The sequence below is a fragment of the Oryctolagus cuniculus genome, chromosome 18 (genome assembly GCF_964237555.1).
Source record: "Oryctolagus cuniculus chromosome 18, mOryCun1.1, whole genome shotgun sequence".
Classification (NCBI taxonomy): Eukaryota; Metazoa; Chordata; class Mammalia; order Lagomorpha; family Leporidae; genus Oryctolagus; species Oryctolagus cuniculus.
Window position 1 is genome coordinate 69,468,871 of NC_091449.1, and position 11,450 is coordinate 69,480,320.

The 11,450-nt window shown below is 61.0% G+C and overlaps 1 protein-coding gene across 1 annotated transcript; it reads left to right on the plus strand.

Moving 5' to 3' along the window:
* Positions 1-516: 516 nt before the first annotated feature.
* TUBB3 (tubulin beta 3 class III) lies at positions 517-8,036 on the plus strand. The gene is made up of 4 exons (XM_051828958.2): positions 517-674; positions 5,349-5,457; positions 5,866-5,976; positions 6,614-8,036. The coding sequence occupies exons 1-4, from the start codon at positions 618-620 to the stop codon at positions 7,687-7,689; spliced, it is 1,353 nt and encodes a 450-aa protein (XP_051684918.2). The 5' UTR covers positions 517-617; the 3' UTR covers positions 7,690-8,036.
* The last annotated feature ends 3,414 nt before the right edge of the window (positions 8,037-11,450 follow it).

Below are 11,450 nucleotides of genomic sequence, written 5' to 3' on the forward strand. Positions count from 1 at the left end.
TGTGCGCTGTAGGACAAACCGCCAACTCCGACACCCGCTGGGCAGCGGCTCGGCGCCGGCCTGGGTCGGGGGTTCCACGCCTCGCACACCTGGGGCTGCTGTGCACCCCTGGGGCAGGTCCATGGTGCGGGGTAGTACAAGGGGCACCACGCACTGCAGACGTCCGCGGCGAGGCGCTGCGGACGCTACCTGCACGGGGGCCCCGCCCGCAAGCTTGCCGTCCCCTGCCTGCCTCCTCCACCCCAGGGACCCCGCAAAGCCCAGTGGATTTGTGTGCGGGACATGACGCGGGGGTGGGGGTGTAAGGGCCCCTCACAAAGTTGCGGGAGCACTCTCCGGGGCAGCTGCGGGGCGAGGGTGACAGGGGGCCCGCGGCTTCCATTGTCCTCGGCGGAGCGCGCCAGCCCCTCCCTGCGAACAGGCTGCGGCGGGGCCGGGAGCGCGGGGCGGTGCGCGGTGCCGCGCCGCACTGTGCGGCGGCGCCTGCGGATTGGCCACGCCGCGGAGACGTCAGCCTGGGCGCGGGGGCCGCGGCCTTAAGAGCGGGCGTCGGGGGCCGCGGAGCCTCCGCAGCCGCCCGTCGCCCTGCGCCCGCCGCCTCCGCCCGCCGCGCCGCCATGAGGGAAATCGTGCACATCCAGGCCGGCCAGTGCGGCAACCAGATCGGGGCCAAGGTGAGGCCGTGCGCCGTGCCCGCCCCGACCTGCACACCCGGGACGAAGCCAGGAGCCGCCTCGCGCGCGCCGCAGGGTCGGCGGGGTCCTTGCTCCACGGCCCCCGCCCGCGTCTTCACCCCGTGCCTGCTGGGTGGCCGCCCGCCTAAGGCCCGGCCCGGCTGGGCGTGGCCCTCGGCCGAATCGGGCCGGGTGGGCGCATGGGTGGGGCTCGCGTTCTAAGCACCGCCGCGCTGCAGGATCGGGGGACGGGGGTGGGGGGTGGGATGCGGTGTCCTGCAGGCAGCGGAGCCGCTGTCGCGTCACAGCCCCACCCCGTTCCTTTGTGGGGAGCCGTCGGACCGGGACTCAGGGGTCACCTTGGTTTGAGACCCGATTCATCCTCCCCGGGGGGCAGCAGCACCTGGCCGAAGCCCCCGGGGGCCTAGACCGCACCCACCCGGGGGCTGGACGTGGGGACAAAGCAGGCTCTGGGTGCGGAGGGCGGCGTCCCCGCGGCCGCCCCGCCATTGTTCGCCCACTTTGCGGAGGCCGAGCAGGAGGAGTGGGGGAGCGGGAGAGCTATCCGCAGCGATCCTCCAGAGGTGGCCTCGCTCCTCTGCAGCTCCTGAGCCAGCTGTCCCTCACCCAAGGTCACGCAGCACGCTGCAGACCGGCAAGCTGCGCATCCCGTCGGGGGCTCCGGCTGGGGGGCAGGTGCTCAGGCGGGGGTGGGGGCTTAAGCTGGGGTGAGGTGGGGGCTCCGGCTGGTGGGGGGGGGCGGTCTTTGTCAGCACCACGGCCAGGGCTGCCCGTTCCACTGTCAGCACCCTGCAGGTGCCCAGCCTGGGGCTCCGGGTACGGTGGGTTGGAGCAGGGCTCAGGCTTGGGGGGCTCCAGTTGAGAAGGGTGGTCTTTGTCAGCACCAGGGCTAGACCTGCCCATCCCATCCTCAGCACCCTGCAGGCGCCCAGCCTGGGGCTCCGGGTGCGTCGGGGGAGGCTGCCGCCGGCTGGGGGGCTCCGGCTGGGAGGGGAAGTCTTTCTCAGCACCACAGCCAGGGCTGCCCTGCAGATGCCCCGCCTGGGGCTCAGGCTGGGGTGGGGAGGGGAGGTCTTTGTCAGCACCATGGCCAGGGAAGCAGCTGGGGGCAGGGATGAGGCCCTAGCAGGTCGGGTCCAGAAGGGGAAGGGGGTGGGGCCTCTGCAGGCTGTTGTCCTGGAAACCAAGCAGGAACAAAAAGCTGATTACAATGGGGCTGGGGTGGCCACGTGGCTGACATGCAAATTGCAGGTTCAGCTGTGGGGTGGGGGTGCCTCTGGTGGGGGCAGTAGCAGAGGCACTCCTTAATCAGGGAAGGGGACAGCTGTGCCAGGGAAGGAGGCGTGGGGGAGGGGAGGCTTGTGGTCGCAAATTGAATCAGGGCTCCTGAGGAGCATGGCAGGAGGGGCTGAGGGCTCGTTAGTGGTCCCAGGGCCAGGCTTGCCCTGAACATCTGCTCTCCCGGGAGGGCCTGGGGTCCCTGGGCTGGCAGCCCTGAGCCCTCCCGTGAGCTCCCTCCCTCTATGGCTGGGACAGGCCTGCTGCCACCTCAGGAGGACCCCAGACTCTGTTTGCACCTGCGGGAGCCCTGAGGGCTGTGTACCTCCTTCCCTGGCTTTTTGTTTGTTTGTTTTTTTATTCTGCTCAATGAAGAATTTCCTATCTGACCCTTCCAACAATGCAAGCCATAGAAAGGTGGACCTTTCAGGACTGGAGCTGTTTTCCTTTGTACTGCTCACCACTGCAGCAGCCCCCTGGCCGTGGCTGGGACCCTTAGGCCCAGTGCCTGCCCCAAGGACAGGAAGCTCTGTGGCTGTGTTTTGTTCCTGCTGCTGCAGCTGACTGCTGGGTCCCTCATGTGCCTGCAGGGGTGGGGCTCAGGCCTCCCCCCCATCACCGGCAGCAGCTGTTGGGTGGGCAGGGGCTGCTTCCCAGCTGTGGGTCCTCTCTGGCACCTGGCCAGCCTGAGGGAGGACCACACCAGGGGTCTGCAGCCTGGAGCACCAGCTCTTCTTGGGGCGTCAGTAGCCGCTGAGTGACTCATGGCGGGCGGCACCCGAGACATCGCTCTGGGAGAGACCTTGCGTTATCCTGCAAGGGCGTGGCAGGACTGGAGCGAGGCTAGCCCGTGGGACTGCGGTGTGAAAGGACGAGCCGGGCTCAGGGACGGCAGCTCCTCCTCCTGGGCCCGGGATCCTGACTCCAGTCTGCTCCCCAGTGCCAGGGCCGCCAGAAGGGAAGGGGTCTTCTGGGGTCTTTGTCTGCGCCCTAGTCCTCCCTGGACTCCCGGGCCGCGCCCTCCTCCCTGCCGCTGGGCGGGGCCTCTAGAGGGGCGGAGCGCTGGTCATGGCGGCCAATGGGAGGAAGGTTTCTGTCTGTCTTCTTCCCCTCGAGAGGGGCGGCAGGCTCAGACCCACGGACCCACCCTGGCCGCAGCTCGGTCTCCGGCCGGCGGGTCCTGCGGTCAGCACCACGGACAGCGCCACCCGCTGAGCAAGGAGACTTGGCCTTGACCTTGTGGATTTCTTTCCTATTTGATTTGCCAAGTTACGTGTTGTTCTTGGACGGGTTACTTATGGTTTACTGATTTTATTTTAAGTTACAATTTTTAAAAATTTCAACCACAAAAGCAACTATTAATGTATTCTGGAAAAAAAAAATGGAGCAAGCGCGGAAACCTGGAGTTTAAAATTCCTCTCTCTGAGCAGGAACACGGTTTGGTTTTGTTTTTTATTCTTCCAGCCCATTTTGCTTAATCTGTCTGTACATGTGCCTTTAAACTTTAAATAGTACCTAGGGCCTTTTATTTAAATATTTATTTATTTTAAAGTCAGAGTTACAGAGAGGGAGAGAGAGAGAGATCTTCCATCCTCTGGTTCACTCCCCAGATGGCCACAATCACCAGGGCTGGTCACGGCCAAACCCAGGATGCAGGATCTCCCACGTGGGTGCAGGGACCCAAGCACTTGGGCCATCTTCTGCTGCTTGCCAGGCCACAGCAGGGAGCTGGGTCGGAAGTGGAGCAGCTGGGACCCGAATTGGCACCCCTATGGGTTGCTGGCACTGCAGGTGGCAGCTCCACGCCACAACGCCACCTCCACCTAAGGCCTTCTAAGGAAATGAAGACAACGTTTGCTGATTGCTTTTTTCCTGGCCTTTATGCTGCTTATGTTCATGTGAGCACCATTATCATGTCTTCCTGAGAAGACTAAGGTCCAAGGAAGAGGGGGCTCTTGCCCACAGTGTGGCTGGCGCAGGGCTGCAGCCCTCGGCCTCCTAGGAGTCCCACGCTTCACGCTCCGCCAGGAACTGTCCCTCATGCACTGGCAGCACAGTGGCTGAGCCCATCCCCTCCCCAGGGACTGGTAACTGTGGGTGTTCCTGATGCCAGGATTTTGAAGTGCCCAGGGCTGTGCGGCGCCAGGCCCCTGGCTCAGACAAGCTGCCAAGAGCTGCTCGGAGGGCTCTCGGGCGGGTTCAGGGGGCCAAGCAGCAGGGGCAGGCCTGAAAGGCCTCTGTGACATTCCCAGGTGAAAATTCTCACACTTCATGCAAGAAGAAGAGAGCTCAGCAGTAATAACAACGCACAGAGGGGGAGGCCTCTCTGCAGTGTCTTTGTGTGGTAATCGCATGATCACATCGCCCGGTCTCTTCAGATCCATTACTCCCTGATCCCTTTGGAGAGCTCCTGGGTGCATACGACAAAGTTCCACCCGGTGAGAAGCAGCCTCTCTGTCCCAAGGACAGCTTTCTGTGACTGTCAGAGACGGCCAGACAGGGCAGCGCGCTCGGTTCCTGCAGTGGCCTTTTCACCAGGACGTGACTGAGGCCGTTGGCTGCGCTGAGGCCTGCGTGCCCAGTGACTTATCTGACAGTCACTCTGGCCTGGGGAGTAGGGGAGTGACATGGACAACCCCAGAAGCCGCAGTGTGTGGGCCAGAGATGGCCTGTCAGAGGGGGCAGCCACCTTGCTATTCAAGCAAAGAGGCGTCCCTGGAGTGTGGCAGGCCTGCCCTTCACATACCTGGGCTCACACTTCCACACAGCGCCAGCCCCGTGCTACGTGCTCATGTGAGCTTGCGTACAGCCAAGGACATGGGGCGCAGAGAACCCCTGTGACCTGCCCAAGGTTGTGCAGCTGGCAAGGGGTGGGGCTGGACTGTGAACCCAGGCGGCCCAAGGCGGGGAAAGGTGAGCAGCAGAAGGCAGTGAGAGTCCGAGGCTCTGAGTTGCCAGGTTCCACAGGGGCAGTCTGGGGGCCACTCACTGGGACAGCCTCACAGGTCCCCTTGGCCCCTTGGCTGAGGTCATCAATGGAGTGCCGGTTTCACTGCCCCGTCACTGGACAGGGGCCACATACAGGGTGTGGCTCTGCAACCTGCTATCGCCGTGTCTCCCGCGGTTCCCTGATCTGAAAAGGAGAAACAAAAAAGTTTCTCCATGTGGTGTTTACTGCTAGCCCCTTCCACAGACCAACGGACTGACCAGGGCTCTTGCCAGCAAGTAGGTCTGGATCCAGAGAGTCTCGGTGGGCTCGTGGAGGTTTCAGGCCCGAGCCCCTGGTTCTGTACTGAGGTCTCTGAGGCTTCAGAGGGCCCTGCCGGGGGTCACGGGCCGCCAGTTGACTCTTCCTCCCCACCTCCTTTCCTGCAGTTCTGGGAAGTCATCAGTGACGAGCACGGCATAGACCCCAGCGGCAACTATGTGGGGGACTCAGATCTGCAGCTGGAGCGCATCAGCGTCTACTACAACGAGGCCTCCTGTGAGCACCCCCCACCCCAGCCTGGGCTCCAGCATCTCTGCCCTCCTATCCATTAGCCTAGGTGTCCACAGAGTGCGCCAAGCTGTTTGATGGCCCTGAGAGCAGGCAGGAAGCTTGGGTGGCTGGCTGCATCCTGAGAGGGCACGGGGGGCGTCACCCGAGGGCTTGCTGCACCAGGGCTGTTGCTGTGACAGACTGGGGAGCGCTCAGCTGCCCACAGGGACATGTTGTTCCACCCCCCATCCCTGTGTTACACTCGTGAGGCCGAGGGTAAAGGTAGATACTCAGCCTCACCAGTGCCTCCAAGCTCACCCTTGGGTCCCGTCTCTTGAGGTCAGGGAAGGATGGAGAACGGGGGCACCCCTGACCCACTGTAACCTGTGTGACTGAGCCCCTCTCTCCTTGCAGCTCACAAGTATGTGCCTCGGGCCATCCTGGTGGATCTGGAGCCCGGGACCATGGACAGCGTCCGCTCGGGGGCCTTTGGTCACCTCTTCAGGCCCGACAACTTCATTTTCGGTAAGTCCCCCTGCTCCCAGCTTTGTTGGCAGATCCAGGCCAATGCCTTCACACCCTTCAACATGATCTTGCAGGGTGAGAACTGATCTCTCCATTTTACACTGGGCATTCCATGCAGGAAGCAGGAACTGCTCACACATTTCAAGCAGAATGAGGTGAGAAAAGAAAGGAGCTCACAGAATTGTGGGAGAGCTGGCAGAACAGTCGGGGCCTCCAGGGGACTTGGGGTTTGCAAGCAAGCAGCAAGCGGCCACGGCATTCTCCTTCCTGTGCCTCATAGGTAAAGAGGGCGAGGGCTGCACCTCACTGCAGCCCTCTGACGCCCCCACATCCAACAGCCTTGAGCCGCAAGGCATTCTGGGGCCGGGGCTGAACTTCACAGCCCAGCCAGTGAGAGGAAAGGTAGGCTCAAGGCACACGGTGGATGATCTTACACAGGAGACCCCCAGGAGAAAGACCCTTTACAGGACAAACCATGCAGCTGTCTGGGCTCTGGGGCAGCCGTGACAGGTGTGTGAAGGTATCCCCCGTGGGACCTGCCCCTTTATGGGAGAGAAAACAGAGGCTCGGGCCTCCACAGTTGCCCTCTGGGAGGTCTGTGCTACGGACCCTGACCCCTGTCTGTCTCGCTCCGCAGGTCAGAGCGGGGCTGGCAATAACTGGGCCAAGGGCCACTACACGGAGGGTGCAGAGCTGGTGGACTCGGTCCTGGATGTTGTGCGGAAGGAGTGCGAGAACTGCGACTGCCTGCAGGGCTTCCAGCTGACCCACTCGCTGGGCGGCGGCACGGGCTCGGGCATGGGCACCCTGCTCATCAGCAAGGTGCGCGAGGAGTACCCCGACCGCATCATGAACACCTTCAGCGTCGTGCCCTCGCCCAAGGTGTCGGACACGGTGGTGGAGCCCTACAACGCCACCCTGTCCATCCACCAGCTGGTGGAGAACACCGACGAGACCTACTGCATCGACAACGAGGCCCTCTACGACATCTGCTTCCGCACCCTCAAACTGGCCACGCCCACCTACGGCGACCTCAACCACCTCGTGTCAGCCACCATGAGCGGGGTCACCACTTCCCTGCGCTTCCCTGGCCAGCTCAACGCTGACCTGCGCAAGCTGGCCGTGAACATGGTGCCCTTCCCCCGCCTGCACTTCTTCATGCCTGGCTTTGCCCCACTCACGGCCCGAGGCAGCCAGCAGTACCGCGCCCTGACCGTGCCCGAGCTCACCCAGCAGATGTTTGACGCCAAGAACATGATGGCCGCCTGCGACCCGCGCCACGGCCGCTACCTGACGGTGGCCACCGTCTTCCGCGGCCGCATGTCCATGAAGGAGGTGGACGAGCAGATGCTGGCCATCCAGAGCAAGAACAGCAGCTACTTCGTGGAGTGGATCCCCAACAACGTCAAGGTGGCCGTGTGCGACATCCCGCCCCGCGGCCTCAAGATGTCCTCCACTTTCATCGGCAACAGCACGGCCATCCAGGAGCTGTTCAAGCGCATCTCGGAGCAGTTCACGGCCATGTTCCGGCGCAAGGCCTTCCTGCACTGGTACACGGGCGAGGGCATGGACGAGATGGAGTTCACCGAGGCTGAGAGCAACATGAACGACCTGGTGTCCGAGTACCAGCAGTACCAGGACGCCACGGCCGAGGAGGAGGGCGAGATGTATGAAGATGATGAAGAAGAGTCCGAGGCGCAGGGCCCCAAGTAAAGCAGCTTGCGGCTGGAGCGTGGGGCCGTGTGGCAGCCGGGGCCGAGGCCAGCAGCGCCCCCCACAGCCACCTACCGACCAACACTGCCCCAGCTTTGCTCCCACCAGCTCGCCGTAGCACCCCAGGGCCCCCAAGTCGTCGTCCTCTAGTATCCATGGTCATTTCCCTCCCCGAAAGGGTCCACCCAGCCCTCTCTTCCCCACCCTGGGCCGCCTCCGTCTGTCTTTGTGTTGCTCATTTGTTTCTTTGTTCTTCTGTGGCTCCAGGCCTGATGTTTTATGGTTTTCTTAAAGATTGGTTTGTGTTTATATTTGGGGGGGTACTTAATAAACCTGTTGCTGTCGGATGTCCCTGCCTGGCGCTGGAGATTTCTTTTTATTCTGACCAGTTGGGTCCAGAGGGGTGAGGAAGGGCAGGGGAGCTGGGGCAGGCCTGTGCTGTGGCCTGGAGGAACTGGAGGAGCCTGGCCAGTCCTCTCCCTAGGAGCGCTCCTGTGACCTGAGAGCAATCCACACTCAGCCTCCTGCTTCCAGCTCATCTGTGAGCTGCAAGTAGGGGGCAGGTGCACACGAAAACTGACGTCAGACCCGAAGGCTGAGACCTGGACCCGGGAGGCAGGGAGGGGAGCCCTTGGTTGTGTTGGGAGGCTGGAGACTTGCGTCCTGGGGAGGGGCTGCTCAGGGTCTGCGGGTTGTGCTCATAGCAGCCAAGCCCAGGCCAGAAGACTTGCCAGCCTCACGCGCCCCCTGGTGGTCATTCCCTGAAGCGGCAGGATCCCCCAGGAGGCACGTGAGTGTACATCCCTGCTGGACCAGGCACAACTCCGTGCAGCCCATCCCTCTGAGCCTAGGAGTGTTGTCAGGGCTAAAGGCCCAGACTCTCCCCTGTCCAGCAACAGAGGTGGGACTTTTCTTGTGTCTCTTCTTTTTAATGTTTTTTAAAATTTATTTTAAAATTTTGGAGGGCAGAGAGACAGAAAGGAGAGATCTTCCATCGCTTGTTTACCTCCCAAATACCCACAAAGAGCCAGGCTGAAGTCGGGGACTGGAGCTCCACCCATGTATTCTACGTGGGTGGCAGGGGCCCCAGTACTGCCTGCCAGGCACATGAGCAGGGAGCTGGATTGGAAGCAGTGTGGCAGAGTCACCAGGACTTGAACTGGCGCTGCAGTAAGAGACGTGGGTGTCATGAGCAGAGGCTCAGTCTGCTGCAGCTTCACATCACTTTTCAAGGTGGTTCTGTGTGCAAGAAGAGAGGTCACAGGTCCGGGGAATCAGCTCAGAGGGCCACCTGCTGCAAGTTCGACCCTGACGTGGGCCAGGACTGGCATCCAAGCTGTTACAAACCACCCGAACAGCAGCTGATTATTTCTCTTGGTGCCCCGTGTTCGCTCGATGTTTTCTTGGCTTCCCAAGGTGTTGGCTGGGATAAGCACACGGTTCAACGTCTCAGTCTTGAGAGAAGCATTCTCTGGTCACTGGCCAGGCTGCTATTGAGTCCATCCGTCTCTGTTCTTCTCATGGCTGCCCACTTCCCAAAGTGGTCTCAGCCTCCATAAGGCCCAGAGCAGGGACAGGCCTGGTCCCACTGTGCTGCTCTCAGTGGGCCAGTCTCGGGGCCAGGGAGCATGAGCTCTGCGAGGTGTGCTTCGTGGGGTCTAACAGAACACAGCCTCTCAATGCCTCGTGCTCCACACATCCAAACGGAGCCCCAGAGCCCCTCTCCCAGGCCCCCCAACTTGGTGATGCCACTTACTTCCCCAGGTGCTCAGCCAGACACTCTGGTTCGACTCTTTCTGGCTCTTGTCCTGCCTCCTGGCTGTCTCCACCGTCGGAGCACGTCGGAGCTCCAGTGCTGCCGTCTGCAGCAGGGTGGCTGTTTTGCTCAGTCCTTGCAGTCGCCTCCTGCTGGGCCCTTCCCAGCCCTTCCTCTTGTGGCAGTGGGTACTGTGAACGCAGCACTCAGCCCCTGCGGAGACGCCTCCTCCGTGGCACAGTGGCCTCTCCTCTCCCCCCCTCTCCTGAGCGGTCTGTTCTATTCACACCACTTTCCTTGGTGGTCCTTGGACACCTGGACTGGAGCCGCCTCCGAGAAGGAATAGGCCCCCAGTGGGCAGGGGGCACCATGCACTGAGAATGGTTCAGTACAGACGGGGTGAGTGTGGATCTGGATGCTGCGGGGGGGTCACGGTTGGAGCCCAAGCCGAGGGGAGCCTCCATTGCTTCACTTTCTCAGAACCACCTCTGCTGGTGTGTTTCCTCCTCCTCCTCCAGCTGCTCCTTCTCAGCCTTACTGCTGGAGTGTGTAAACCTCCCCGCAGAGGCGTGCAGGGGCCATGAGTGTTACTATGGCACCCCTGAGAGTGCAATGCCCAACTGTTACTCTGGACCCTGGACCCTGAGAGTGCATTACTCAGCTGTTACTCTGGACCCTGAGAGTGCATTACTCAGCTGTTACTCCAGATCCTGGACCCTGAGGGTGCATTACTCAGCTGTTACTCTGGATCCTGAGAGTGCATTACTCAGCTGTTACTCTGGACCCTGAGAGTGCATTACTCAGCTGTTACTCCAGATCCTGGACCCTGAGAGTGCATTACTCAGCTGTTACTCCAGATCCTGGACCCTGAGAGTGCATTACTCAGCTGTTACTCCAGATCCTGGACCCTGAGAGTGCATTACTCAGCTGTTACTCTGGACCCTGAGAGTGCATTACTCAGCTGTTACTCTGGATCCTGAGAGTGCATTACTCAGCTGTTACTCTGGACCCTGAGAGTGCATTACTCAGCTGTTACTCTGGACCCTGAGAGTGCATTACTCAGCTGTTACTCTGGACCCTGAGAGTGCATTACTCAGCTGTTACTCTGGATCCTGAGAGTGCATTACTCAGCTGTTACTCCACATCCTGGATCCTGAGAGTGCATTACTCAGCTGTTACTCCAGATCCTGGATCCTGAGAGTGCATTACTCAGCTGTTACTCCAGATCCTGGATCCTGAGAGTGCATTGCCCAACTGTTACTCTAGATCTTGAATTATCTGAACTGATGGAGTGACACAGCCTCCCGACAGGGTTCTAATCACTGCACGCAGCAAGTCATCTGCTTCTCTCATAGATAAAGTCCTGTGGCCAGTACTGTCCAGCAGGGTTTTGTAGGGGAATTCCAGGTCCAGACAGGGGAATTCCAGGCCTGAGGCAGAAGGTGACTTAATGGAACTCCCCAGGCCAATAGAAGCCCACCTGGCATCACAAAAGTCCATAAAGAGCACGGCATTGCCGACCAATCAAAGGTCATGAGCGCCAGTGACCCACCAAGAACCTGGACACGAGCTGAACACGCACCTCTCAGACCCAATTGCAATGCACGGGAACCTTCAACCCTAGCTCCCGGGGGGATTAGGAACTAGCTACTAGGCTCCTTGCTCTGCACTTTACAATGAACACCCACTTTGCTCCACCACCGTGAGTTCAGTGTCAGGCGAGCAAAAGCAGGTCTGGGGCCCTAGAGCAGCATCTCTGACTAGTTTGGGGTGTTGTTGGGCTCTCGGCCCCTAGCACATGAGGAGGCACAATCAGGGCCATGTCTTCCTGAGGCTTCACAATAAACCCAGGAGGGTACAGCAGGGGAGCTGAGCCGGTGCAGCTGCGGCGACCGCAGAGCTGGGAGTGGACCTGCTGCGGGAGCCTGCAGGGTGAGGTGGGTGTGGTGAGCATGGGGTGGTGAGCATGGGCGTGGTTCACCCCATCCAAGCGAGGGGGTGGTGA

Excerpts from the sequence above, each read along its gene's own strand:
- TUBB3 (XM_051828958.2), top strand. The coding sequence starts at position 618 with ATGAGGGAAATCGTGCACATCCAGGCCGGCCAGTGCGGCAACCAGATC. Across the intron at positions 675-5,348 it reads GCAACCAGATCGGGGCCAAG|TTCTGGGAAGTCATCAGTGA; the intron begins GTGAGGCCGTGC and ends CCTTTCCTGCAG. Across the intron at positions 5,458-5,865 it reads CTACTACAACGAGGCCTCCT|CTCACAAGTATGTGCCTCGG; the intron begins GTGAGCACCCCC and ends CTCTCCTTGCAG.